Genomic DNA, 27,651 nt, shown 5'->3' on the forward strand with positions numbered 1-27,651 from the left:
TACAATTGCTAGAATCTTGCTTAGACGCCATGATATAAACTGTTGCTCTCAACAGGATAAACATCTTAAATTTCAATGTGGCTTTAGTGAGGAATATTTTATTAAGAGCTATAATCGGAATTGCTATATTCATTATGGGTTCGAAGAGGTAGAACAATTTGTCTTATTTATGGGAGCCTCCGAGATAGAATCCTTCATGGTTGAGAATTATGAAACTTGTGCTATTTGTAAGGACCTTAAAGATTATGTCTCTACTATCCTTAATTCTTGCATAGAATGCTACAGTAGGAATCCTTATATCCTTGATTATAAAGAGAGACACATTAATGCACAAGAATGCACTCACAATTTGCAGGAACCTGTGGAAGAAGAAACTGATGAACCTCAAAGCTCATTGGATGAAAAAGAGGAGGAAATTGATGAAATTGAAAGCTCATTGGATGAAAAGGAAGAGGAGAGCGATGAACAAAAGGAGGAAGAGTGGATTAGCTACCCATGCCAACCTTCTAATGAGAGTAACTCTTCATCTCTTACACTATTTGATTGTCCTCCATGCTTACCGGAAGAGGTTGAATGTTATGTTCCTGCGGATTCTCTTGAAATAGTACCTATGAGTAATACTTGTGAGAATAATTATACTACTGTTATATATGATAATCCATGCTACTTTGATAAATCTTATGATAATGCTTTGTTTGTGCCTGATGTCGAAATGCATGGTACTAAAGAATTTTGCTTAGCAAATGTTTATGATAAAGCTCTAGATGATGGTCCTATGTTACTTGATACTATTAATTGTACTACTAATGAAAATGGGATTGGAGAGTTCTTGACTTATTCTATGAGTCCCATATCTCTTGAGATTGATCAACTACCTTGTTATATTATTAATAAAAGTAAGTTTGAAAGTTTTAATTCCACTATTCTTGAACTTGATAAAAATTATGTGTTTGGAAATCATGAAAAGTATGCTGCATGTGATAGTTATATTGTTGAGTTTGTTCATGAAGCTACTGAAAATTATTATGAGAGAGGAAAATATGGTTGTAGAAATTTTCATGGTACTAATACACCTCTCTATATGCTGAAATTGTTGAAATTACACTTGTTCTATCTTCCTATGCTTGTTACTTTGCTTTTCATGAACTTGTTTATTTACAAGATTCCTTTTCATAGGAAGCATGTTAGACTTAAATGTGTTTTGAATTTGCCTCTTGATGCTCTATTTTGCTTCAAATACTATTTCTTGCGAGTGCATCATTAAAACTGCTGAGCCCATCTTAATGGCTATAAAGAAAGCAACTTCTTGGGAGATAACCCATGTGTTATTTTGCTACAGTAATTTGTTTTATATTTGTGTCTTGGAAGTTGTTTACTACTGTAGCAACCTCTCCTTATCTTAGTTTTGTGTTTTGTTGTGCCAAGTGAAGCCTCTAATCGAAGGTCGATACTAGATTTGGATTTCTGCGCAGAAACAGATTTCTTTGCTGTCACGAATCTGGGCAAAATTCTCTGTAGGTAACTCAGAAAATTATGCCAATTTACGTGAGTGATCCTCAGATATGTACGCAACTTTCATTAGTTTTGAGTTTTCTGATTTGAGCAACGGAAGTATTTTATTAAAATTCGTCTTTACTGGCTGTTCTGTTTTGGCAGATTCTGTCTCTGTTTTTTGCATTGTCTCTTGTGGACTTTAAGCGAGGTTTTCTAGACGTAGAGGGCTGTAGCTAATGTTTTATTGAGTTCTTGCAATGTGCCACTACAGGACCAAGGTGGATTCAAATTTTTTTTGAGTACTAACCCCTCTAATGAAGTTTATGAGAAGTTTGTTGTGAAGGAAGTTTTCAAGGGTCAAGAGAGGAGGATGATATATGATCAAGAAGAGTGAAAAGTCTAAGCTTGGGGATGCCCCCGTGGTTCATCCCTGCATATTTCAAGAAGACTCAAGCGTCTAAGCTTGGGGATGCCCAAGGCATCCCCTTCTTCATCAACTTATCAGGTTCCTCCCCTGAAACTATATTTTTATTCAGTCACATCATATGTGCTTTACTTGGAGCGTCTGTGTGTTTATTTTTGTTTTGTTTGTGTTTGAATAAGATCGGATCCTAGCAATCCTTGATTGGGAGAGATACACGCTCCGCTTTTTCATATGAACACTTGTTCTTCGTTTTACTTTTAATGTTCAATGATAAAAGTTGGAAGCTACAATACTTATCTTTATTTGGTTGGAAAAGGAAAATGCCTCATATGTCTTGGATAATTTGACACTTGGCAATTGTTTTGAGCTCTCAAGTGGATCATAAGTTTTTGCATGTAGTTTAAACCTATTAGTGGAGAACTACCGTAAAGCTTGTTAAAATTGGTTTGCATAATTGATCTCTCTTAAGGTCTAGATATTTTCTGGTAAAAGTGTTTGAGAAACAAGGAAGACAGTGTAGAGTATTATAATGCTTGCGATATGTTCTTATGTAAGTTTTGCTGTACCGGTTCATACTTGTGTTTGCTTCAAACAACCTTGCTAGCCTAAGCCTTGTATCGAGAGGGAATACTTCCCATGCATCCAAAATCCTTGAGCCAACCACTATGCCAATTGTGTCCACCATACCTACCTACTATGTGGTATTTCCTGCCATTCCAAAGTAAATTGCTTGAGTGCTACCTTTAAATAATTCAAAATGCTTCTCAATTTGTGTTAATGTTTTATAGCTCATGAGGAAGTATGTGGTGTTTAGCTTTCAACCTTGTCATTTACTTTTGACGGACTCTCATATGGACTAGTGGCACATCCGCTTATCCAATAATTTTGCAAAAAGAGCTGGCAATGGGATTCCCAGTCCCGAATTAATTAACTCAAATAGACACTCCTCCATGGTATGTGATTGTTGGAAGGCACCCGAAGGATTCGGTTAGCCATGGCTTGTGTAAGCAAAGGTTGGGGGGAGTGTCATCATCATAATAAAACTAAAATAAAAAGGCACTCCTTCATGGTATGAGATTGTTGGCAGGCACCCGAGGATTCGGTTAGCCATGGTTTGTGAAAGAAAGGTTGGAAGGAGTGCCACCCAAAAATAAAAATTCATGGGAGCCGCTCTTGAAAGTCCGGTTGGCGAGGTAGTTAGTGTACCCATTACCATTCGTTGACAACAACAAACACCTCTCAAAATTTTACTTTTTTATGCTCTCTTTATGTTTTCAAAACCAAAGCTCTAGCACAAATATAGCAATCGATGCTTTCCTCTCTGAAGGGCCATTCTTTTACTTTTATGTTGAGTCAGTTACCTAATTCCTCCCACCTTAGAAGCAAACACTTGTATCAACTGTGCATTGATTCTTACATACTTGCATATTTGCATTCATCGTATTACTTTGTGTTGACAATATCCATGAGATATGCATGTTGAAAGTTGAAAGCATCTGCTGAAACTTATATCTTCCTTTGTGTTGCTTCGATGCCTTTACTTTGAATTTATTGCCTTATGAGTTAACTCTTATGCAAGAATTTTGATGCTTGTCTTGAAAGTACTCTTCATGAAAAGTTTTGCTATATGTTATCTACTTGTTAGCAACTATAGATCATTGCCTTGAGTCACTTCATTCATTTCATATGCTTTGTAATAGTATGATCAAGGTTATGTAAGTAGCATATCACTACAGAAATTATTCTTTTTATCGTTTACCTGCTCGGGACGAGCAGGAACTAAGCTTGGGGATGCTGATACGCCTCCGACGTATCCATAATTTCTGTCATTCCATGCTTGTTTTATGACAATACTTACATGTTTTGCTTGCACTTTATGATGTTTTTATGCGTTTTCCGGAACTAACCTATTAACAAGATGCCACAGTGACAGGTCCTGTTTTCTGCTGTTTTTGGTTCCGAGAAAGGCTGTTCGGGCAATATTCTCGGAATTGGACGAAATCAACGCCAAACCTCCTATTTTCTCCGGAAGGCTCCAGAACACCGAAGAAGAGTCGGAGAGGGGCCAGGGGGCCACCACACCACATGGCGGCGCGGGCCAGGCCTAGGCCGCGCCGGCCTAGGGTGTGGCGCCCCCAGGTGCCCCCCTGCGCCGCCTCTTCGCCTATATAATCCCTTTCGACCTAAAAACGCATCACCAATTGACGAAACTCCAGAAAGACTCCAGGGGCGCCGCCACCGTCGCGAAACTCCAATTCGGGGGACAGAACTCTGTCCCGGCACCCTGCCGGGACGGGGAAGTGCCCCCGGAAGCCATCTCCATCAACGCCATCGCCTCCATCATGCTCCGTGAGTAGTTCCCCCATGGACTACGGGTTCTAGCAGTAGCTATGTCGGTATACTCTCCCCTATGTACTTCTATACAATGGTCTCATGAGCTGCCTTACATGATTGAGATTCATCTGATGTAATCGGTGTTGTGTTTGTTGGGATCCGATGGATGATACATTATGATTAGTCTATCTATAAAGTTTGTGAAGTTATTATTGCTGCAATCTTGTTATGCTTAATGCTTGTCACTAGGGCCCGAGTGGCATGATCTTAGATTTAAGCTCTATATGTATTGCTTAGATTGTATCTACAAGTTGTATGCACATGTCACTGTCCGGAACCAATGGCCCCGAAGTGACAGAAATCGGGACAACCGGAGGGGATGGTAGTGATGTGAGGATCACATGTTTTCACGGTGTGTTAATGCTTTGCTCCGGTACTCTATTAAAAGGAGTACCTTAATATCCAGTAGTTTCCCTTGAGGCCCGGCTGCCACCGGCTGGTAGGACAAAAGATGTTGTGCAAGTTTCTCATTGCGAGCACGTACGACTATATACGGAAAACATGCCTACATAATTAATAAGCCTGATGTTCTTTCTTAATGCTTTATCAATCCTATCAATTGCCCAACTGTAATTTGTTCACCCAACACTTGTTATTGGAGAGTTGCCACTAGTGTAGATCGCTGGGAACCCCGGTCCATCTTTCATCATCATATACTCGTTCTACATGTCATTAGAAGTAGTATCAACTATCTTCTCGTGCCATTACCTCTGTGTTACTATTACTGCTACTGTGTTACTGTTACTACTGCTCTCATATTACTGCTACTTTCACATCACCCCTGTTACTAGTGCTTTTCCAGGTGCAGCTGAATTGACAACTCAGTTGTTAAGGCTTATAAGTATTCTTTACCTCCCCTTGTGTCGAATCAATAAATTTGGGTTATACTACCCTCGAAGACTGCCGCGATCCCCTATACTTGTGGGTTATCAGTGAGCTTTCTAAGGACAATATATGTATACAATTGTGGATCATGTTTATACAGTAGACCTTGAAGACATGCGAGTACATAAGGTTGGGCATAGTGCTAGTATCTTAGATAGTATCATGCATCCTAGGTCACAAAAATACTGATGTGGCATATAATTAAGGAGGAGAGATATGATTAGAATAACATAGGTGGATACTGTATCATGGCGCACGTAACGAGAAAATTTAGTGCTAAATAAATCTTGTACACATATCTATATTAAGATTCTACAAAACAATAAATTTAGACAATACAATATGATACTGTGCTATGACCAACCTAAGCTTTTCTTTTTCTACAGTGCGAGTACATAAGCTCATCATCAACTTTTGGTCGGCAAAGGGGAGTGGAGGGGAAAAACCTTCTAGAGGGTTGGGTTTTGCTTTACATACTACGACTACGTTCGGCAATGCTCTACACACGGTGTATACCTGTTTAGAATATGCTTGATCAATTTGAATTTGGGTACGCATGCGTCGGTGCCTGATACCTAGCGGATAAGCGAGCTGCTGGTTGATGCGTGCATGCATGACACCGAGTCAAGCTTGTTCGTGTTTCTGCGAGGTGCACCCACCTGCGCTGCAGATAGTGGGCTTAAGTCAAGCGGCTGGCGCCTTTGGTCGTTGTCCGCATGCTAGATTGTTGGTAGAGACATGAATGCATGGTGGCATGCGGCATCTCCCAACTACTACCACCGCTCTTGCCAACCTATAAATTTGCTTGCTCCGCTGCATGCGAATCCATCTCATCGCATCAAGCGCTAGCTAAAAAAGAGGGTGTCAACTGTCAAGCATGGCGTCCAAGAATCTCCTTGTGTTTGCTGTCCTGCTTGCCGCCGCTTTCCTCGTCTGCTCCACGGCCGAACAAACCCGTGAGCTAGCGGACTTGTTTTGAACTTGGGCGGCTCCTGATGCATGCTGCTACTAATTTGTATGCTCGTTTTGTGTTCTTGCAGAGGCCAAGAAGGAAGAGACCAAGGCCGATGTACACGGCTACGGTGGAGGCGGAGGCGGCTACCCCGGCGGAGGCGGAGGTGGCTACCCCGGGGGAGGCGGAGGCGGCGGCGGTTACCCTGGCCACGGTGGAGGCGGAGGCGGCTACCCCGGGGGAGGCGGAGGGGGAGGCGGCGGCGGTCACCCTGGCCACGGTGGAGGCGGTGGCGGCTACCCGGGCCAAGGCGGAGGCGGCGGCGGATACCCGGGCCATGGAGGCGGCTACCCGGGCCATGGCGGCGGCGGCGGCGGATACCCGGGTCATGGAGGCGGCGGCGGTGGCGGACACCCGGGTCATGGAGGCGGCGGCGGATACCCGGAGCACATGTACCGGGCGGAGGTCCGCAACTGAGCACGCGAGTCGCAGCTACGTACCATGCGCGTAGCGCTCTACACGTGCGGTTGCTCTACGCGAAGTTACCTGTAAATTAAGATAGTCTGGTCTCTATACGTGCGCGTTACCACACACTGTGTTCTTGCAAGTCTGTACTACTACTATGCGCTGAATAATACGTCTATCTCCGACTTATATGTTGTCCTTGAGATTGAACGGCGCGGCTGATGTAATTAAGACTTGTGTTGGTATGTATTTCACTACGGTGGAATAAAATCACCGCGTGAGTATAGCCTAATCATACTCGATCGGTACTTGATTCCATCACTGCTGTATTTTTCAAGAACCAACACACTTCATAATTATTAGACGAACTTTATCTCATCTCATAATTTGGCTAGGGTTTCTCCAACTTCCCCAAAACAAAGAGAACTTCTCACACATGAAGACACACAAAACATCATTCATAATGATATGAAATGCGGATGAATACATCATCCATAATGATATGAAATGCTGATGAATGATTAAACAAAGACATGTGTAGATCCAATCTTAGGTTTGGAGCTACAACGTGATGAGTGGAGAGAAGGTGTCGGTGCCGTGCCTTCAAGATCCAAGTCTTTTCTTGTTCGTGGTTGTGGCTATGGTGTCGGGAAGGTGGAGAAGAAGGCCGCACGATGGTAGAGCTTCCGCTTGTTGTTGATCAAGATAGATGATATTGTGTTGGATCTCCTCTCCTTTATATAGGCCTAGGAGGGGCCTCCAATACTCTCCCAACCAACCTTAGCACCTAAGAAAAGTGTAGTAACAAACGAGAACGAAATCCGTGGAGAATCGTGTCCGTTCTTGGCATTTTTGCGACCCAGAACCCATGGTACAAGCATGCGGTAGTCGTTAACTATTATACGCTTCTTCGGTATGTTGATCACCATCTCCAAACTCTGATTTAGCTGTTATTCATCTCGTTGGATCAATATTGGCGAGGGCTATAATGACATGGTCTTGGATCTTTATTATCTTTTGATGAAAAATTGATTTTTTTCCACCCTTAAAATTTCTAAGTCCTCATGCCTGTAACTCCTCAATGTTGCCTCCTCTTGGCTTCTTTCTTTGTTCTTAATTCATAAACTCTTGGAAAAACTACACACACCAAAGATAAGAAAAAGTGACAAAATACTACTAAAAGTACTAGTTGGGCAAATATCTCATGAAAATGAATCATAACACGTAATTATAAATTTAGGGCATAGTTAGAGCTAGATAGAGCATGCAATAAGACAAAAGGTAGGTGTTTATGTAATGAAAAACATGTCGCTTTTCGGACTCATCACCAAAGATAGTACACTTGGCGAAGGGAATGTGTCGAGGCAATCTTCCCCGTCGAGGCTTCACCGAGTGTTGTACTCGGCATATTCTTCGCCGAGTATTCTTCTCCCTTCGCCGATATTTTGATACTCATCACATATTTCATCTCATGTAGTGTCCTTTGGCTCTAGAGCCATGGGGGCAGGATGGATCCTTGTCCTTGTTGATGAGAAGGCTCCATTTCTTGATGTGGTTTTAAGTTTGGTTAGGGTATGTGTAGTACCTAGGAAGCGTGGTTGCGGCTCCCTGAAGATGGAATAAAATCCTCCCTGCCTCGCCCCATCCTGGCGGTGCGTCTAGCGTTGTCGGAGGATGTGCGGAGGTGTGTCTCCGATGGATCTCAGTGAATTTAGTCGGTGTTCCTTCTGATCCATGCTTCTCTTCATGGGTGATAGTTGATGCTCGTGTGCGCCGGTTCTTTTGGATCTTAGCGCGGTGAGTTCTCATACCTCTACTACAACAAGGCCTAGCAGGACAAGCTTTGCTCGGCTCCAGAGAGGGAGGGGTGAGGATGGTGGCGCGCCTTTCGCTCGCTCGAGTGTTTGTAGTCATTGCCAGCGGATTCAAGGACCTATTTATAATTTTTATTACATTTGAGTTTTCTCGTATTGCTGTTGAGGATTATGAATAGATTGTTGGATTTTTTGAAAAGAAAACAAAGGGTGCTAGTAACTTAGTTCGCAGTCAGATGATGTCGTCTGTTCTCAGTTGCAATCCATGCTGCAACTCACTATTAGACGAATCATGAAACAGATCTAACGGTTTGGAGGTATTTTTTTCTAGTTGCAATCTCACCTGCAAACGGAAAAGGTAAAAATTCAGTTGCAACCCAAGTGCACGAACCGCGATGGAGATCTAATGTTGTAGAACTAGTTCTCAGCTACTAGCAAAACCGAAAAAGAATAACCTTTTGGTCGGCAAAGGGGAGCAAAGGGGAAGATCTCGGGTTTGCATGCACTCGGGAATGCAAACCGTACGTTACCGGTTCCCAGATCGAGAATATGCTTGATCGATTTGGATAACAGATTTTTGTTGCCGAGTAAAATACCGCGGTTACCGACCGGTATCCGGAATTCTCAGCCCCCTCCAGTAAATAAACTTATCGGCCCAGTCTATTTGAATTTGGTTTAACCTCATGCCTCAACTCATTTGTGTGAATCTTTTGTTCCGTTGGTGGCGACACAGTAATAGGATAGAGTATGGCTAGCCTATTTAGGTGTCTTTTGTTCCGTTGGTTGATTCATGTTGCAACCATGTCGGGTTTATGACTGTACCTTATGTGACTTTTATACTTGCACTTCAGACTTTGTGAGTTTTAATAAAGAGGCCATGTGCATCAATTCACTACGGGAAAGCCAGCCGTTGCCGTGCAAGACTTTGCACGGCAAAGAGGCCTATACGCACGGCAACGGCTTTGCCGTGCGTGCCCTCACGGCAAAGTTTGCACGGCAAAGCAATCGACGGCAAAGCCACCTTTGCCGTGTGCATGCAAGGACTGCACGGCAAAGCCCTTTGCCGTGCGCTGCCATCTCTGCCGTGCGCCAGGGATGCTGCCGTGCGCCACTTCTTTGCCGTGCGCCAGGGAGGCTGCCGTGCGCCCCTTCTTTGCCGTGCGCCAGGGAGGCTGCCGTGCGCCGCTTCTTTGCCGTGCGCCAGAGAGGCTGCCGTGCGCCACTTCTTTGCCGTGCGGCCTAGCCCTAGCACGCACGGCAAAGGCCCCTACAGGCACGCCCCAGACAGCTCTCAGGAGCACAGGCTTGCGCCAAGTGGCGCCTTTGCCGTGTGTATGCACATGGCAAAGTGACCAAAAGTCCTTTGCCGTGTGCATACACACGGCCCCTGTTTTTTTTCATTTTTTGCTGCTTTTCATTAATCCCTGCATTTCAAAATTGCATTTCACATATATATAACATATACATCATATATATTCACCATAGCATCACCAAACACATCAACAACACCACAAATACATCGAGCACACATAGTTCATGCATAACAAAGTGCAATGTCCATTATTACAATCCATAACAAGTGCAACATCCATAACAAGTGCGAACAATCCATTACAACGACGAAGAGTGCACGAAGACCATGCCATCAACCTTGTCCTCCTCCATTGCTTGCGCCCGCCTCATCGTCATTGCCTTGTGACACATAATCTACAAGGTTTGATGGAATTGGCATTTGTCATTTGCATAATGATCACTTGAACAAGCACAAGTAGCGGGTTGGGCACAAGTGTAGGAGGACTCACCGCGGTTCATGCTCCGGATGATGTTCAAGTTGTTCACGGTGAGAGGTGTCCCCGGGCTCTGAGTGGGCGGTGGCGGCATCCACGGCATGGAGTAAGGTGGAGGAGCAGGAATACTCCCCGGTGGAGAAGACAGAGCCGTCTGGTCATCAGCCAGCTCATCTGTGCCTGCTGCTGCTGCATCATCTGCTGCTGCTGTTGCATCTGCAGCATCATCTGTGTCTGCTGCTGCTGATACTCCAGAATCTGCCGCTCCATGTTCCGTGCGTGCTCCTGGGCCGCCTGCTCCTTTTCTGCCATCTCCGCCTACGATGTGTTGCCGCGATGTCATTAACATTTCAATGGAAAGCATGTGCATGTAAAGGAAAGGTAGAGACCGGAGGAAGAACATACCCGTAACCGCTCGACAGCTAGATCCGAAGCCCGTGGCCGGGGCTCTACCTCAGGCTGGCCGCTCTTACGACCACGACGGATCTGGCGGAGAGAGGGAACCGTCGCTGGGTCGACAACCCCGTCACCAAACCATAGACGGCCATGCTTCAAGCCTTCTCCCGCAAGCACCGCAACCTCAGGGTCAAAGTCCTCGGCCTCTGGGTTGGCGTCCTCGCCGTACTTCTGCTTGAACTTGCAGATGCTGGGGAGATTGCTCCTTTATCTAACAAAATTTGTGTGAATCTTTCACTTCCTCCTCCTTCAAACTTTATTTTCAATTAGATATTTTGAAGTTTTAAATTCAAATTTTGTTTAACAATCTCGTCCGGTATTTGACCGGCTATTGCCGGTAACCACAGTTACCGGAATCGGTCCCCTCCGAGATTTTTTCTCAAAACCCTTACCCGAAACCTTGATTTGGATATGCATGCGTGCGTGCGTCCGTGTGGCCGATACCTAGCGGATAAGCTGCTTGTTGATGCGTGCTTGCATGCATGGAGCCGAGGCGAGGTGTGCCCACGTAGCGCTGCACATAGTCGACTTTAGTCAGAGGCTGGCGCCATTGGTGTGTGCATTACTAGCAGATACATCAATGCATGCCGTCCATCTTCCAACAACTACCAGTCTACCACCGCTCTTTGTCCCACTCACTCAAAGGGGCCTCTGCGTGATTCACGTAGACACGTTGCCGGCGACGAGCCTCCGAGCGCCTCAACTGCCTCACAGCAGCTGACACCTCCTCTCCTATCTTATCCAAGGTCGTCCAAGCCAAACCTCGATCCCTTGGCCGGCCTCTCCCGACCCTCCTATAAATTCGCTTTCTCTGCATGCGAATCCATCTCATATCCATCAAGCTAGCTGAAGAAGCGGGTGTCAAGCATGGCGTCTAAGACTCTCGTTGTGTTTGCTCTCCTGCTTGCCGCGGCTTTCCTCAACTCCTCCGCGGCCGAACAAACCCGTGAGCTACCGGACTGGTTTTGAACTTGGGCTACTCCTGCTGCATGCTGCTACTAATTTTCGTGACCGTTTTCTGTCCATGCAGAGCCCAAGAAGGAAGAGACCAAGGCCGATGTACAGGGCTACGGTGGAGGCGGCTACCCCGGCGGAGGCGGTGGCGGTTACCCTGGCCACGGCGGAGGCGGTGGCTACCCGGGCCATGGCGGAGGCGGTGGCTACCCGGGTCATGGAGGCGGTGGCTACCCAGGCCATGGCGGAGGCGGCGGCTACCCAGGCCATGGCGGAGGTGGCGGTTACCCGGGTCATGGAGGCGGCGGCGGCTACCCAGGTCACGGAGGCGGTGGCTACCCGGGCCATGGAGGCGGCGGCGGCTGTCACTGGGGCTGCTGCGGCCACGGGTACCATGGTGGCTGCCGCTGCTGTGCCCACGCCGACGAGGTCCCGGAGCCCATGTACCGGGCGGAGGTCCGCAACTGAGCACGCGAGTCGCACTGATGTGCGCACTCCACACGTGGCGTTGCTCTACGCAAAGTTACTCTATGATCTATACGTGCGCGTTTCCACAGACTGATCTTGGTGATCACGACCCACTGTGTTCTCGCAAATCTGTACTCTGTACTACTGCTGCTATGTATACTGAATAATATCTATCCCCGGCAGCCTTGTCTCTATTGTGCTTGGGAGTTGGGAGTGATCAGCGGGGGCTGATGTAGGACTGTGGAAATAAAATCACAGCGGAATATAACCTAATTATACTCGAGATGGGTACTTGATTCCCTTCTGACATCGTCACTGCTGTATTTTTGAAGTTGCTGATAAGAATCACAGGCCGGGAGAAACCGATCAGGTACTCCATCTAGCTAGAGATCTTTGAAAATAGCCAAGTGGCCGCGCTTGCTCTGCTAACTGCCCCGTGAGAGATTGCTAGTACTCCGTAGCTGTTATTATTTAGACAAGAGAGATTACCAAGGAAAAAAATAGCGCTATAACAAAATAGCGTGGGTCTAAAAATACGCTATTAGCATGTTATAACGTGCTATTAACTTGAATAGCGCGCTATAGCGCCGAAAGAGCGTAGCGTCGGCTTTCTAGATATGCTATAGCGTGCTATTAGCGTTGGAATAGCGCACTATTTTTTTTCATGGAGATTACTAGCTGCTTCCATGAAGCTTGTTTGAGATTATTTATCAAAATTCAGATGTATCTAGATGCTATTTAGTGTCTAGGTACATCCATTTTTTGACAAATCTGAGGATAATCTTCATGGGACGGAGAGTACTACACGCATCTCAAATAAGAGTTATTTTCTACAATAAAAACATATTTGCATTATCCTAAATAAATGAAAGCTCATTATTACTCTTAATTTAAATTAACTAGCAACCTGACCAGGCGTGGCTAGTTTATTATTTCCCACATCCAATAAATCGACCTAGTACCTTTTAATTATGCCCTTGTTACTCGCCGGATTATGGAAATGAAGCCTACCCATGTGTCTATCATGATAGTTCTGGTATTGCCCCTTCCAATGGTTCGCAGTTGATTTAGATGGCCAGGTCTGGCCTAGATGTAGCATTTAGAGTAATGCATCCCACTTTATTGATTGAATATTGCTGGAGTTAGCCTAGTTCCTTTAAAACCAATCTAAGGTTTTTAAAAAGGGAAATTTTTTGATTGCTCTATGAAATGATGCACTCCAAATTCAGTGTTGGAGTGCATCATGGTAGTTTTTTGTTTGGCCTTGACAGTAATCGTTGCTATCTATAACACAAAGTCTCGATTGGTTTGATGAATACATGCCGACAATCGGAGTCATAACACAACATAGTATATTTGCTTACTTCTTGTCAGTATCTTGCTTGCAAGCTGGCTAGAACATGTTTGCCGGCTCAAGACATGCAATTGTAATTTGTTTCTTTCTTCTAGAACTCATTTTCACTATTTGAAAAATAGTTTTCAATGATTCATGTACAATGTAGAGACGCTCCTAAGTTTTCTCCATGGCACTAATGTGTTTTACTTTATGGATTATTTTAGAGAGTCACTTCATGGAGAATTTTTTTTTCATAATTACCGCCGTGTCTAGTAGTATCATTTTGTGAATGGGCCATTTTGGAACAATGACTATGGACCATTTTATTTGAAACGTAATTCTATGGGTCCTGGTCCACAAATTGACCCCCATGAACCAACTATAGTATGTAGTTGACACGTGGGCAGGAGAGAGAAAATATATAGGATTTTGTTATCTATTTTTAGCCATGCATGTCACGTGTTAACTACTGGAGTTGATCCACCGGGGTGAATTTGTGAAACAGGTCTCATAAAATTATTTTCCGTTTTGTTTAATTCATGGGCTCGGGATAGAGGTGGTACAGTAAGACGGTACCTGGGTTTATTGGGCCTGTGCTGGGCCTTTCCTTTATTTTGGGATCGTGTCTTGGTTGACATCCGCCTGGTTCGTTCTGCATTCCGACTCCGTCTCTGATCATACCTAACTATGCGTGAGGCCTGCGCTGAACTCTTAGACTAGACGGACAAGGGAAGTTCTCAACATCTGCGAATACGAGTAGGAGTCGGACCGGTTACCGGCCGGCCAGTGGTAGATAAAAGGGCCGACTGCGTGCGTGACCGGAGACGAGAACATCTAGCGATTCAGGATATGACTACTACAACAGCGGCCGCTCCCGCGACCGCCGGAGCCAGCGCCATGCCAGGCCCGTTCGCCGTGGCGCTAAAGCACAGCGTCACCCCTTCCCCCGTGCACGTCAAGATGCGGGAGGAGCGCACGGCCGGCGGCGCGTGCTGCCTGCGCTTGCTCTGTTCCATGAGGACCTCGTACGAGCTACAAATGATCGGGGGGCCTGGGCTGCAGGTCGGGGAAGAGGAGGAGCATACAGACTACGTGATACCGCTATACGAGGTCAACCTCCGCAGCCACGACGCCTGCCGCGCCGCCATGCTCAAATTGCTCTCGTCGGTACCGGTGGCCGGTCCGGTATCCCTGCTCGATCCGGCGGCGGGCGAGTGGTACGAGCCCGTGCTCGACGCCGCCGCGGACGGCATCGTCAGCCAGCTGCAGCCCGTCACGAGCGGCGAGGGGTACGCCTTCGACGTGTCGCTTTGCATCGAGGAGAGCTTCAAGTACATCCAGCCGGAGGCCTTGCTGCTGGCGTGCGAGCAGGCGGAGGTCCCTACTTCCCAGCCTCCCGTGGTGGAGCGCTGCGCTGTCTGCATGGAGTGCCTGCCCTTGCCGTCCCCGACAGCAACAACAGAGGAGGCGTTGCTTTCCCTGCCGTCCTGCGGCCACACGTTCCACCGCCGGTGCATCGCCTCCTGGTTCCAGAAGGGAAGCACCTGCCCGCTGTGCCGCCGCGACATGATGTACTGCCTCCTTGACGCGGAGAAGCGATTTGGATTAGAAAGGGAGGACATTTCTTCAAAAAAACGAAACAGGGACATGGCAAGCTGACAGTTGATTCAAGATTCATGAGCGACATCATCCTACTGGTTCATCTCTATAGCCAAATCCATGAACTTTTTGAAACTTCATCCCAACATTTTTATTCCGAAAGTTAACTGTTAGTGTAATAAAGTAGCGCATAATTTGGCGCAACTAGCGTGAGTCATGTGCAGTGTTACCCGACTCGGCACCGACCTGTTCGTTGGCCCTGATCATAGATGGCTGTAAAAATATTATTGCCCAATAAATAAAGCTTATGGTTTTCTAAAATAAAGATGGCCGTCTCTAGTGGCCACCTTCCGATCACCTATCTTTGTCGGCTAAGACGGCCTTCATTGCCGGCTCTGACCGCATCGTCTTGATGTCTCTCCACATGTTCCTCCCACCACCGCCGGGAGCGCCAAAGGTCAACGTTGATGAGGGATGCTATCGCTCGTGCCCACCACCACCAGGCGCCAACGAGGGACGCCATCGACCACTGTCGTTCATGTATGGATGTTGTCTTTAAGTTTGTGGGAGGGGGTGTACGGAAGGGGAAAGTGGTTTGCTAATTAATTATCTGTGTTAAGTAAAAATGGTGTTTGTGCATATGTTTGTTTAGAGGCCAAAAATGGCAGAGATGAACGTAAGCTACTTTAGGATAAGTGGCATCCAAACATGTGTCAAATGTTAGGGACCAAGATGCCATCTCTTGCTTGTGCCTCCTCTGCTTTCGATCTTGGTAGGGACCAAGATGCCATCTCTGGTTTGCTCCGGCTGGAGGATGGTGGGGTTTGGTGGCTGGGAGGGGGTGCTCCAATGGTGCGGTGGCGGTCGTCGACATCGCCTTCCTGTTGCCCTCCGGCCACCCTAGACCACCGGGGGACGGTGGGTCTCGGTTTTTGTTCCAGCATGTCTGGTGTGGCACCACTGGACTCCCTGACCTATAGGGACGCTGGCGGGCTCGATGGGGTGTTTGCGAAAGCAAAGCAAGACGTTTGCCATTGCCGGTGACGACGACGTCCTTGGACGCCGTTCACCTTCTTGGAGGCGTGGCCAAGACACACATCTTGTCGCCTGTTGCCTGCCCCTGGGCTCTCTCTGCTACCCTAGTTACTAGTGATCCATCCGAGCTCCTCCTCGAAACCCCTTCCGTTGAGGCAATGCGTCAGGCAGTACCCGGCTCCATATAGACGGTGTGTCTCCCCTCTGCGCGACCATTCTCGAGCCTAGGGTGGCTGTCTGTGGGTGCGTCGTGGCAGGAGGCACCCCGATGTTCTTCAACAGCTGGTGGTTTGTCGTGATTGGCATGCGCTGAGACTTAGGCGTTCTCTTGGGGTGGGTGTGAAGCCTCCGCGAAAGCACTGCACAGCTGGTCTGTGCCGACAACGATGACGCTCGCGAGCGCCATTTTCCTTCCTGGAGGCGCTGTCATGAAGCTTCCCCCTTCGAGCTCTGGAGTTTCGCCGGCTTCACTAGCGTAGTAAGCTAGTTCTCGGGGTGTTGGTGGTCCTCTGTTTGACAGGCTGCTCAGTGTGCTAGTCCTGCTTGGCTCAGATCAGCGGAGTGGCGTCTCGGGGCTTGGGGTCTCAAGCTGAGTCGCCGGTGTTTTGCTGAAGTCTTGGGCGCTCTCGGAGATCTTGTAGTTTAGGGCCTAGCCCTGGTCTGCTTGTTCCTTTGTAGTAGGCTTTAGCTCTTCACCACCTGGGCTTGTATCTCGAGCTGGTATCCCCAGTTTTTTCTTTTCTTCTCTTTTTCTTTATTGCGTGCTACCTTGTACTCCTGGCCGGTTGATGGCTTTGTTAATTCAAAGCTGGGCTCGTTGAGCCTTCAATTTAAAAAAACATGTGTCAAATTAAGCAAGGATAAGGAATTGTGTGCTTTTGGATCAATTGCCAGAAAATGATGTGTCTCTTTGTCAAAATCCTCGAGGTGAGCACGTGCGCAAAAGAAGGATAAGTGGAAGTGGAACAAGCCATCACATAAGATCATAATTGATAAAAGGAATGCAGGGAGAAGAGAAGATGGTACTAGTAAATCCTGACGCAAGGGTTCGCAAAATCCACAGCAACCATTTCAGTAGTGCGTCTAAATATCTCATACTACCATTTAGCTGCAACGCACCGGCATTGAGCTATATAATAGGGTGTGTACAATGGTTACAAAAGTTGTCGCTCTGGATTTAATCAGTGACCGATGTCCCGGGTGGTCCGTGTGTTCTAATGAGATCATCGTCATCGGCCGTTCCAAAACTCAAAGGATTTGTCGGCGGCCCATAGGTTGCCACAGGCATCCTCGCCGGCAGGCTCGGCAATGGCGCTTCGAATCGCAGAACGTTCAAGGCTTGCCTGATCGATGGCCTCACGCCGCGATCGGGATGCGCGCACCAGAGTCCAACGACCAGAACATACTCCATCTCTCCATTATCGAACTCGCCCCTAAGCCGCTAAGGATACCTCCTCCGCCGTACAAGTCCCACACCCACTGAACCAGGTGGACGACATCACCATTTTCATGGACCACAGCAGGGCGCCGCCCGCAGGCAACCTCGAGGAGGAGGACCCCGAAGCTGTAGACGTCCGACTCCACACTTGCCCTCCCTGCCAGAACGCTCTCTGGATCGATGTACCCCAATGTGCCGGCCATGCCGGTCGTGTGCGATCTTCTACCGTCATTGATGAGCCTCGCGAGCCCAAAGTCGCCAAGCTTGGTGATGAAGGAGGCGTCCAGCATGATATTGCTCGGCTTTATGTCCCTGTGCGCCACGCGCTGCTCCGTGTCTTGGTGTAGGTACAGAAGCGCGGAACCTAGGCCGAGCACTATCTCATACCTGAATAATGTAAAACAGTATCACAGTAAAGTGAGAATGCAAAATTTGCGAAGTGCTCACAAGAAAGAGTAAATTCATGCAGGATTATATGGAAGTATGGAACTAGGCAGACTGTCCGTAAGAAAAACATGTAAATCCATGCCAGCACAAAGTCCGGTCTGTACAGATGAGTGTCAAGGCTGCCATTGTGCATCAGTTCGTAGACTAGGAGGAGCTCGTTGCCACCATGGCACCAGCCGATGAGCTGCACGAGGTTCCGGTGCCTGAGCCGGCTAATGATGCTCACCTCGGCGACGAACTCCTTCCATCCCCGTCGAGAGGTCTCGGACACCCGCTTGATGGCCACTTCTCGGTTCATGCCGCTCAGGAATCCTTGGTACACGGATCCGAAACCTCCTCTCCCGAGCGCCTTGTCGTCAGAGAAGTTGCCAGTTGCAGCGGCGAGCTCATCGTAGGAAAACCGCCGGGGGGTGCCAGCTCCTTGCTCTAGCTCGTCCTCCACGTGTTCTCCGCGGAAGAGTGTCACAACCTTTGTAGGCCGTAATTTGGTTGTGTTCGTCATACCATTGTGTCTTTTTCGCCTGTGGTGGATGATGAAGGGGGCCCAGATGCCGAGCGAAAGCAGAAACACGCCACACAAGGCAGCAAGCACGGGTAGTAGTTTGCTGCGCATCCAGCTTGAGGCACCACCACCTTCTCCATGAAAATAATGAAAACAAACATCAAAGTTACGCTTTTGAACTTGATTACAAATTTAATACTATCACAAGCTTATTATGAGGAATGGTGTCGTTGAATCTAAATCAAGTGGATGCCAGAGTTGAACTCCACCGAGATGCATCGTGCATCTCAAGTTGTAAGCAAGCATGACCAAGATTCATGAATACTCGAAAGGAACTCACTCAGATAGACGGTAACACCTCTTGCAGGAAATCAAGCTTAATTACATACCTGAGCAGAGAACGGGTCAAAATCTCAAGTAGCTCAGGTTTTGCTGAGCTTGGTTCAGTTCAAGCATACATATAGAGCAATTCCATTAGTTACAGGTAGTCAATTAGTACTTGAAATTTACTGAAACGATCCTAAATGTCATGATTGACGATCATCAATTCAACTTTGTTTCGAGTTGAATGGGTCGTGCTGGTATCGCCGCTGCTGATGCCGCCAGTATTCCCCAGAGAACCAAAAGAGTCATCAGCCAGTGGCGGCCTCATGTAGGCTGGGACCGGCATCTTCACAGGGAGGCTCGGCAGTGGCGTCTCCAACCGTAGAACGCTGACGGCCTGCCTCATGGATGGCCTCAGGACGGGGTCGGGGTGCCCGCACCAGAGCCCGACCACCATGACACGCTCCATCTCCTGCTCGACGAACTTGCCGTCCAGCCGCACATCTGCTGCCTCGAGGATGGCCCCTTGGCCATACGCCTCCCAGACCCACTGCACCAGGTGGATGACAGCTCCCTCGTCATCGTCTCGGACCACGGCTGGCCTTCGACAGCATGCGATTTCTAACAGTACGACCCCGAAGCTGTACACATCATGTTATAATCGAGATGCACAATAAAAGAAGAACGAAAAGTAAAACACTGTAGGGGACACGAGATTTTAACGTGGAAAACCCTTGCAACACACAAGGGAAAAAACCACGGGCGCCAGCCAGCAAAACTTCACTATTTCGGTGGTGTTTACAAACGCCGTGGGTGTACAATGATGCGATAAAACCCTAGCGGCGGCTTACAGGGAATATATATAGACGGTGGCAACGATCCGTACGGGCCTCGCTCCGCTCGTCAGAAGTTAGCCTCCCTTTAGTATATGAATTTGGATCACAATATGACAAACTCCACCTTGAGATAAATTCCTTGTAGCATGAACTTCAACAATCACGTGAATCAACAAAGAAAACACTTGCTGGCGCCAATAGCCACTTGGGCTAAACAGTTATACCAACCAAGCTTGAGCAAAGCTCAAACTTGGACACAGGGACAGGCTTAGTCATCATATCAGTAGGATTATCATGAGTACTAATCTTGCATACCTTCACTTTACCTTTTGCAACCTCATCTCTGATTGCGTGGTACTTAATATCAATGTGCTTTGTCCTCTCATGGAACATCTGATCTTTAGTAAGATAAATAGCACTTTGACTGTCACTGAACAACTTAATGCAAGAATTATCTCCACAAAGCTCAGCATATAAACCTTTCAGCCAAACAACCTCTTTACCTGCCTCAGCAATAGCCATGTACTCAGCCTCAGTAGTAGATTGTGCAACAGCATCCTGCAAAGTAGCCTTCCAGCTAACAGCACATCCACCAACAGTAAACACATAACCTATGAGGGACCTTCTCTTATCCAAATCGCCAGCATAATCTGAATCCACATATCCGGCGAGCCCCTCACCAATCCTGCCAAACCTCAAGCAAGCTTTTGATGTGCCGCGAAGGTACCTGAAAATCCACTGAACAACTTTCCAATGTTCTTTACCAGGATTAGCTATGTATCGACTGACCAAACTCGTAGCATATGACAGATCAGGACGTGACCAAACCATGGCATACATCAAGGAACCAACAACACTAGAATAGGGAACTCGAGACATGTACTTAATATCATCTTCAGAGCTAGGACATTGCAAAGCTGACAACTTGAAATGAGAAGCAATAGGAGTAGTAACTGACTTTGCATCATGCATATTAAAACGATGAAGAACTTTCTCAATGTACTTTTCCTGACTAAGAAACAACAAACTAGACTTTCTGTCCCTTTTAATTTCCATGCCTAGTATTTTCTTAGCAGGACCAAGATCCTTCATCTCAAACTCACTACTTAATTGATTCTTTAAAATAGTGATCTCTTTCATGCTCTTGGCAGCAATCAACATATCATCAACATATAGCAGCAAATAAATAGGTGATCCATTACAAACTTGATATACACACAGCTATCATACTGAGATCTCTCAAAACCATGTGTAAGCATAAATGAATCAAACCTTTAATACCACTGTCGTGGCGACTGTTTCAGACCATAAAGGGACCTCTTTAATTTGCAAACAAGATCCTCCTTACCAGGCACAACATAACCTTCAGGTTGGTTCATATATATCTCCTCCTCCAACTCACCATGCAGAAAAGCAGTCTTTACATCTAGCTGCTCAAGCTCAAGATCATGCATAGCAACAATACCAAAGAAAGCACGAATAGAACTATGCTTCACAACCGGGGAGAATACATCATTATAATCAACACCTCGAATTTGACTGAAACCTTTTGCTACTAACCTTGACTTAAACCGTGGAGGCTCATTAGGAGACAAACCTTCCTTTCTTTTAAATATCCACTTGCAGCGGACAGTCTTCTTTTGTTTAGGCAAGTGCACAACATCCCATGTGCCATTCTTCTCAAGCGATTGCATCTCTTCTTGCATCGCACCTACCCACTTCTCTTTATCAACCGAAGCAATGGCTTCAGTACATGTAGCTGGTTCAATATCATGCTCCACCTGTTCAGCACAACTCAAAGCATAATCAACAATATCACATTCTTGAATTAATCGGGTAGGAGGTGTAATATTTCTCTTAGGGCGGTCAGCAGCAATAAACCGTCCTTGTCGCTGAACAATAGGTGGTGAAGGTGGAACATCATTATCATCATTGTTGGTTTCAGGAACCATATTTTCATTCTCCTTTGCGTGCTCCACCTGCACGCCAATTCTGTGCTGCTCATCATCAGAAACATAAGGAGAATCAATAGCATCAGAAATATCAGTAGACGGACTATTATTAAACATAACCGCCTCATTAAAAACGACATTCCTGCTCAACACAATTTTCTTAGTTTCAGGATTCCATAATCTATATGCCTTAACTCCTGAACCATAACCAAGGAAGATGCACTTAACAGCCCTTGGCTCCAACTTTCCATTATCAACATGAGCGTAAGCAGTGCAACCGAAAACTCTCAAATCTGAATAATCAGCAGTCGAACCAGACCATACCTCAATTGGAGTTTTCTTATCAAGTGGAACAGAAGGTGACCTGTTGATGAGATAACATGCGGTGGAGGCTGCTTCAGCCCAAAAACCTCTATGCATCTTTGCATTTGACAACATGTAGCGAGCCCTCGAAATAATGGTCCTGTTCATGCGTTCAGCCACGCCATTCTGTTGAGGGGTGTACGGAATGGTATGATGTCTTACCATCCCATCATTGCTGCAAAACTCATCAAATTCATTTGAACAAAATTCCATACCATTGTCAGTACGAAGTATCTTAACCTTCTTTTCAGTTTGGGTTTCTACCATAACTTTCCACTTCTTAAAAGCATTAAAAACATCAGATTTATGTTTCAGGAAATATGGCCACACTTTCCTTGAGTAATCATCAATAATAGTAAGCATGTAATTAGCACCACCATTAGAAGTTCTACGGGACGGACCCCAAACATCAGCGTGTACATAATCTAAAATGCCTTTGGTGGTATGAATGGAAGCATTAAATTTTACTCTTTTATGCTTACCAAAGATGCAGTGCTCACGGAACTCAAACTTACCTAAATCGCAGCCATCAATTAGCTCTCTCTTTGCCAATTCTGCCATGCCAAGCTCACTCATATGTCCAAGACGCTTATGCCAAAGGTTAGTCTTACTAGATTCATCAGAACTAACAGCAGCAGCAATACCAGGCAAAGTACTACTTCTAAGGACATATAATTTCGCAGAATTCATATCACCAATCATAATAATGAGAGAACCTGATGATACCTTCAAAATTTTGTTCCCTCCTTTGTACTTGTACCCGTCACAATCAAGGGTACTCAAAGAGATCAAATTCCTCGCCATGGAGGGTATGTGTTTCACTCCTGTCAATGTGCGTGTCATCCCATCATGGGTCTTAATCTGAACAGAATCAATGCCAACAATGCTGCACTGGTTGTCATTCCCCACACGCACAAAATCTCCACTCTGCACAGACTCATAAGAACTGAACCAATCTTTGTTACAGCAAATATGAAACGAACATGCAGTATCAAGAATCCATTCATCATCACGTGAAATACATGCAGCCAAGACAGCTAAGCAATCTCCATTAGAACTATCACTACCAGCAACAACAGCAGCCTCACCCTTACCGGTGACAACGGCAGCCTTACCATTACCATCATTATTTTTCGGTTGGTAAGTTCCGTTCCTTTTCTCCTTGTTCTGCAGCTTCCAACAATCATCAATATTGTGGTTAGATTTCTTACAATACCTGCAGAACTTGTCACGTCCTTTGGATTTTGAGCGACTTCTGTCGCCCTTGCTCTTATCTCTGTTGTTGTGGTAGTAGTTATCTCGCTGCTCAGTCCTGCCACGGACCTCTAATGCCTCCGCCTTGGAGGACGAACTTTCAGCCTGCACCATAGATTTCATTTTCTCCTTTTGTTGGAGAGCATCATAAACTTACGCGAGAGTTAGTTTGTCGCGGCTCAATAATATGGTGTCACGAAAATTACTGAAAGAATTAGGCAGCGAGCATAAAAGAATAAGACCTAAATCCTCATCCTCATACTTAACTTCTATAGACTGCAAATCAGAAACAATCTCTTTCCAGGAAGATAGGTGATTCATTACCGAACCTCCCTCTTGGAACTTATGCGAGAACAACTTCATCTTCACGTGCAATCTGCCCGTGAGATCCTTGGACAAATAGATCTCCTCTAGTTTGACCCATAACTCGGCGGTGGTTTTCTCCTGCAGCACTTCCTGCAGAATATTATTGGACAGATGGAGTTGAATCAACGATAAAGCCTTACGGTCTTTCCGCTTCTCCGCATCGGTCCAGGTATCCTTCGCTTTCTCGCCGAAAGCATCGATCGCTTCATCCAGATCTGAAGATTGGGGGAGAATCGCCCTCATCTTCAGTTGCCACAAAGCAAATCTCGTGGTGTAGTCCAGCTGCGGTAGATCGAACTTCAGTGACGACATCTCGTAAACCCTAGATCCAAAGAACACGGGCTCTGATACCACTTGTTATAATCGAGATGCACAATAAAAGAAGAACGAAAAGTAAAACACTGCAGGGGACATGAGATTTTAACGTGGAAAACCCTTGCAACACACAAGGGAAAAAACCACGGGCGCCAGCCAGCAAAACTTCACTATTTCGGTGGTGTTTACAAACGCCGTGGGTGTACAATGATGCGATAAAACCCTAGCGGCGGCTTACAGGGAATATATATAGACGGTGGCAACGATCCGTACGGGCCTCGCTCCGCTCGTCAGAAGTTAGCCTCCCTTTAGTATATGAATTTGGATCACAATATAACACATCAGACTCCATGCTGGCCGTGCCTGAGAACACGCACTTTGGGTCCATGTACCCAAGCGTCCCGGCTGCGCCCGTCATGAGCGATTCCCGGCCGTCGCACACAAACCTTGCTAGCCTGAAATCACCGAGCTTGGCTTTGAAGGACACGTCCAGCATGATATTGCTCGGCTTGATGTCCCTGTGGACGACACACTGCTCCATCTCTTGGTGTAGATATAACAGCGCGGAGCCAAGGCCAAGCGCGACCTCATACCTGACTGTCCATGGCAGGAGGTGGTGGTGGTCTGGCTTGTACAAGTGAGCATCCAGGCTGCCGTTGGCCATCAGTTCGTAAACGAGCAGGAGATCGTCATCATTGCCACCATTGAACCATCCAAGGAGCTGCACAAGATTTCTATGTCGGAGCTGGCTGATTATCTTCACCTCAGAAACAAACTCCTTCCAGCCCTGGCGGGAGCTCTTGGACACTTTCTTTATGGCGATGTGGAGGTTTGCATCTGTAATGAACCCCCGGAAGACAGACCCGAAGCCTCCTTCACCTAGCTTGTTCCCGCTGGAAAAGCCGTCGATGGCAGCCGCGAGCTCATGGTATGTGAATCGCCTGGGGCCAGTCCCTTGCTCCAGCTCGTCGTGATATAGTCTTTTTCCGCGGAAGTAGGCCATCTCTTTCAGCAGCGCTGATCTTGTGAAGACCTTGGCCGCTGATCTTGTGAAGACTCTGGCCGCAGCCATGCGCCTTTGCCACCAGTTCAACATGTACCGCACAGATAGGCCAATCATGCAGAGCACGAGCACCATTGCACCGACGACAAGGCCCATGATGATAGCCACCTTTCGTTGTCGCTGTTTTTGGCGCTCCTGCTTTTCGTGCTCCTGTTTTTGGCGCTCAATACTGCGTTCTGACTTCTTGGCTGCCCGGTCGCTACTCGTCTCATAAATCTCGTTGTCCCATCTATGGACCAAATCCTGAACCAAAGGCTTTTTGGTGGTGATGAAATAAATCAGGTAGCAACTGTATCCCTTGATGGCACCGCTGCTGTTGGTCGGCAAGAATCGCGGCAGCTGATCAGTGAAGTTGGAGAGGCAACGCAGGCACTCGCTTGCTAGCAGGTCCCTTGTGCACTGCACCCCCGCGGTCATCTCCTGTGCATCGTTGAGCTGTTGGATGTCCCAAGCAACTCGCCCAGCCGATAACCCAGCCCTCTCCGCGAGCCGACGAAACAACTCGAACCTTGTGCGACTCATGCCAGCAGTATCGAGGAGATACGCTGCAAGTGTAACTGCATCACTGTAATATGGTGGTATTTGTTGCTCGATGGCAAGGTCGGCGACGGAGAAGAACGATTCGTTGGAGAACCGAAGGGTGCAGGCGCCATAGACAGCACGAACCGTTCGGCTGTGCGGGCACAACTTCGTGATTCCCTCTGGCACACCGGTAAGGCAGTCCACGCACTCGGTGTCAGTGCTGTCGGCGTAGCACATGACGAGGCCGAATACCTCATCGACCTCTGCACCGACCGTGCCATTGAAGAAGCCACCGTTCTGCGCGGCGGCCATGGGGATCGCCAAAAGGAGGTTGTAGAGGTTCTTGTGGTACTGACTTCCATTGCTGTAGTTCCCAGCAGTTGAGCATGAGACTACGGATGGCCGCAGGGTCTTGCTACCGTTGACGGCAACGCAAATAGCGCAGGCATGCAAAGAGAAAAAATGGAATTTTAAGGGTAGCACTCAAGCAATTTACTTTGGAATGGCAGAGAAATACCATGTAGTAGGTAGGTATGGTGGACACAAATGGCATAGTTATTGGCTCAAGGATTTTGGATGCATGAGAAGTATTCCCTCTCAATGCAAGGCTTAGGCTAGCAAGGTTATTTGAAGCAAACACAAGTATGAACCGGTACAGCAAAACTCACATAAAAACATATTGCAAGCATTATAAGACTCTACACTGTCTTCCTTGTTGCTCAAACCCTTACCAGAAAATATCTAGACCTTAGAGAGACCAATCATGCAAATCAAATTTTAGCAAGCTCTATGTATTTCTTCACTAATAGGTGCAAAGTATATGATGCAAGAGCTTAAACATGATCCATATGAGCACAACAATTGCCAAGTATCACATTATTCAAAACATTATACCAATTACCACATGTAGCATTTTCTGTTTCCAACCATATAACAATGAACGAAGCAGTTTCAACCTTCGCCATGAACATTAAAAGCTAAGAACACATGTGTTCATATGAACCAGCGGAGCGTGTCTCTCTCTCACACAAGCATTTATTCAGAGAATGAAAATAACAAAAACGAAAATAAAAGCACACAGACGCTCCAAGTAATGTACATAAGATGTGACGGAATAAAAATATAGTTTCAATAGAAGAAACCTGATAAATTGTTGATGAAGAAGGGGATGCCTTGGGCATCCCCAAGCTTAGACGCTTGAGTCTTCTTGGAATATGCAGGGATGAACCACGGGGGCATCCCCAAGCTTAGACTTTTCACTCTTCTTAATCATATATCATCCTCCTCTCTTGACCCTTGAAAACTTCCTCCACACCAAACTCGAAACAAACTCATTAGAGGGTTAGTGCATAATCAAAAATTCACATGTTCAGAGGTGACACAATCATTCTTAACACTTCTGGACATTGCCCAAAGCTACTGGAAGTTAATGGAATAAAGAAATCTATCCAACACAGCAAAAGAGGCAATGCAAAATAAAAGGCAGAATCTGTCAAAACAGAACAGTCCGTAAAGACGAATTTTTTAGAGGCACTGGACTTGCTCATATGAAAATGCTCAAATTGAATGAAAGTTGCGTACATATATGAGGATCACTCACGTAAATTGGCAGATTTTTCTGAGTTAGCTACAGAGAACCCTGCCCAAATTCGTGACAGACAGAAATCTGTTTCTGCGCAGTAATCCAAATCTAGTATCAACCTTACTATCAAAGACTTTACTTGGCACAACAAATGCAATAAAATAAAGATAAGGACAGGTTGCTACAGTAGTAACAACTTCCAAGACACAACAAAATAGTAGCAAAATAAAAACATGGGTTATCTCCCAAGAAGTGCTTTCTTTATAGCCATTAAGATGGGCTCAGCAATTTTAATGATGCACTCCCAATAATTAAAAGTTGAAGCAAAAGAGAGCATCAAAAAGCAAATTCAAAACACATTTAAGTCTAACCCACTTCCTATGAAAAGGAATCTTGTAAATAAACAAATTCATGAAGAGCAAAGTGACAAGCATAGGAAGATAAAACACGAGTAACTTCAAAATTCTCAGCATATAGAGAGGTGTTTTAGTAACATGAAAATTTCTACAACCATATTTTCCTCTCTCATAAAGATTTTCAGTAGCATCATGAACAAACTCAACAATATACCCATCACTTAAAACATTCTTATCATGGTTCATATGCATAGAAGTATCATTAATT

The 27,651-nt window shown here is 46.3% G+C and overlaps 5 protein-coding genes and 1 pseudogene across 5 annotated transcripts; 3 read left to right on the forward strand and 3 right to left on the reverse strand.

The window, feature by feature from the left end:
- The first annotated feature begins 6,072 nt into the window (after positions 1–6,072).
- Positions 6,073–6,801, forward strand: LOC127298722 (uncharacterized). The gene is made up of 2 exons (XM_051328572.2): positions 6,073–6,153; positions 6,238–6,801. The coding sequence occupies exons 1-2, from the start codon at positions 6,075–6,077 to the stop codon at positions 6,624–6,626; spliced, it is 468 nt and encodes a 155-aa protein (XP_051184532.1). The 5' UTR covers positions 6,073–6,074; the 3' UTR covers positions 6,627–6,801.
- A 4,646-nt stretch (positions 6,802–11,447) lies between these two features.
- LOC127298721 (uncharacterized) lies at positions 11,448–12,284 on the forward strand. Its single transcript, XM_051328569.2, has 2 exons — positions 11,448–11,617; positions 11,702–12,284. Exons 1-2 carry the CDS (start codon positions 11,539–11,541, stop codon positions 12,091–12,093), a joined length of 471 nt encoding a protein of 156 aa, XP_051184529.1. The 5' UTR covers positions 11,448–11,538; the 3' UTR covers positions 12,094–12,284.
- A 1,941-nt stretch (positions 12,285–14,225) lies between these two features.
- Positions 14,226–15,683, forward strand: LOC127304512 (uncharacterized). The gene has a single exon (XM_051335168.2). The coding sequence runs from the start codon at positions 14,279–14,281 to the stop codon at positions 15,086–15,088; it is 810 nt and encodes a 269-aa protein (XP_051191128.1). The 5' UTR covers positions 14,226–14,278; the 3' UTR covers positions 15,089–15,683.
- A 1,427-nt stretch (positions 15,684–17,110) lies between these two features.
- Positions 17,111–17,900, reverse strand: LOC139830977 (L-type lectin-domain containing receptor kinase IX.1-like; annotated as a pseudogene).
- Positions 17,883–18,450, reverse strand: LOC127303153 (L-type lectin-domain containing receptor kinase IX.1-like). Its single transcript, XM_071820709.1, has 2 exons — positions 18,001–18,450; positions 17,883–17,888 (listed from the first exon to the last, which is right to left on the reverse strand). Exons 1-2 carry the CDS (start codon positions 18,448–18,450, stop codon positions 17,883–17,885), a joined length of 456 nt encoding a protein of 151 aa, XP_071676810.1.
- Positions 18,451–18,970: 520 nt separating this feature from the next.
- Positions 18,971–25,757, reverse strand: LOC127303151 (uncharacterized). The gene is made up of 2 exons (XM_071820710.1): positions 24,199–25,757; positions 18,971–19,415 (listed from the first exon to the last, which is right to left on the reverse strand). The coding sequence occupies exons 1-2, from the start codon at positions 25,755–25,757 to the stop codon at positions 18,971–18,973; spliced, it is 2,004 nt and encodes a 667-aa protein (XP_071676811.1).
- Between the last annotated feature and the right edge of the window lie 1,894 nt (positions 25,758–27,651).

Source organism: Lolium perenne, chromosome 5, assembly GCF_019359855.2.
Source record: "Lolium perenne isolate Kyuss_39 chromosome 5, Kyuss_2.0, whole genome shotgun sequence".
NCBI lineage: Eukaryota > Viridiplantae > Streptophyta > Magnoliopsida > Poales > Poaceae > Lolium > Lolium perenne.

Coding starts and splice junctions, on each gene's coding strand:
- LOC127298722 (XM_051328572.2), top strand. CDS start 6,075: ATGGCGTCCAAGAATCTCCTTGTGTTTGCTGTCCTGCTTGCCGCCGCT. Junction 6,154..6,237: donor CTCCACGGCCGAACAAACCC/GTGAGCTAGCGG, acceptor GTGTTCTTGCAG/AGGCCAAGAAGGAAGAGACC.
- LOC127298721 (XM_051328569.2), top strand. CDS start 11,539: ATGGCGTCTAAGACTCTCGTTGTGTTTGCTCTCCTGCTTGCCGCGGCT. Junction 11,618..11,701: donor CTCCGCGGCCGAACAAACCC/GTGAGCTACCGG, acceptor CTGTCCATGCAG/AGCCCAAGAAGGAAGAGACC.
- LOC127304512 (XM_051335168.2), top strand. CDS start 14,279: ATGACTACTACAACAGCGGCCGCTCCCGCGACCGCCGGAGCCAGCGCC.
- LOC127303153 (XM_071820709.1), bottom strand. CDS start 18,450: ATGACGAACACAACCAAATTACGGCCTACAAAGGTTGTGACACTCTTC.
- LOC127303151 (XM_071820710.1), bottom strand. CDS start 25,757: ATGGCCGCCGCGCAGAACGGTGGCTTCTTCAATGGCACGGTCGGTGCA. Junction 19,416..24,198: donor GCCAGCATGGAGTCTGATGT/GTTATATTGTGA, acceptor TGATGTGTACAG/CTTCGGGGTCGTACTGTTAG.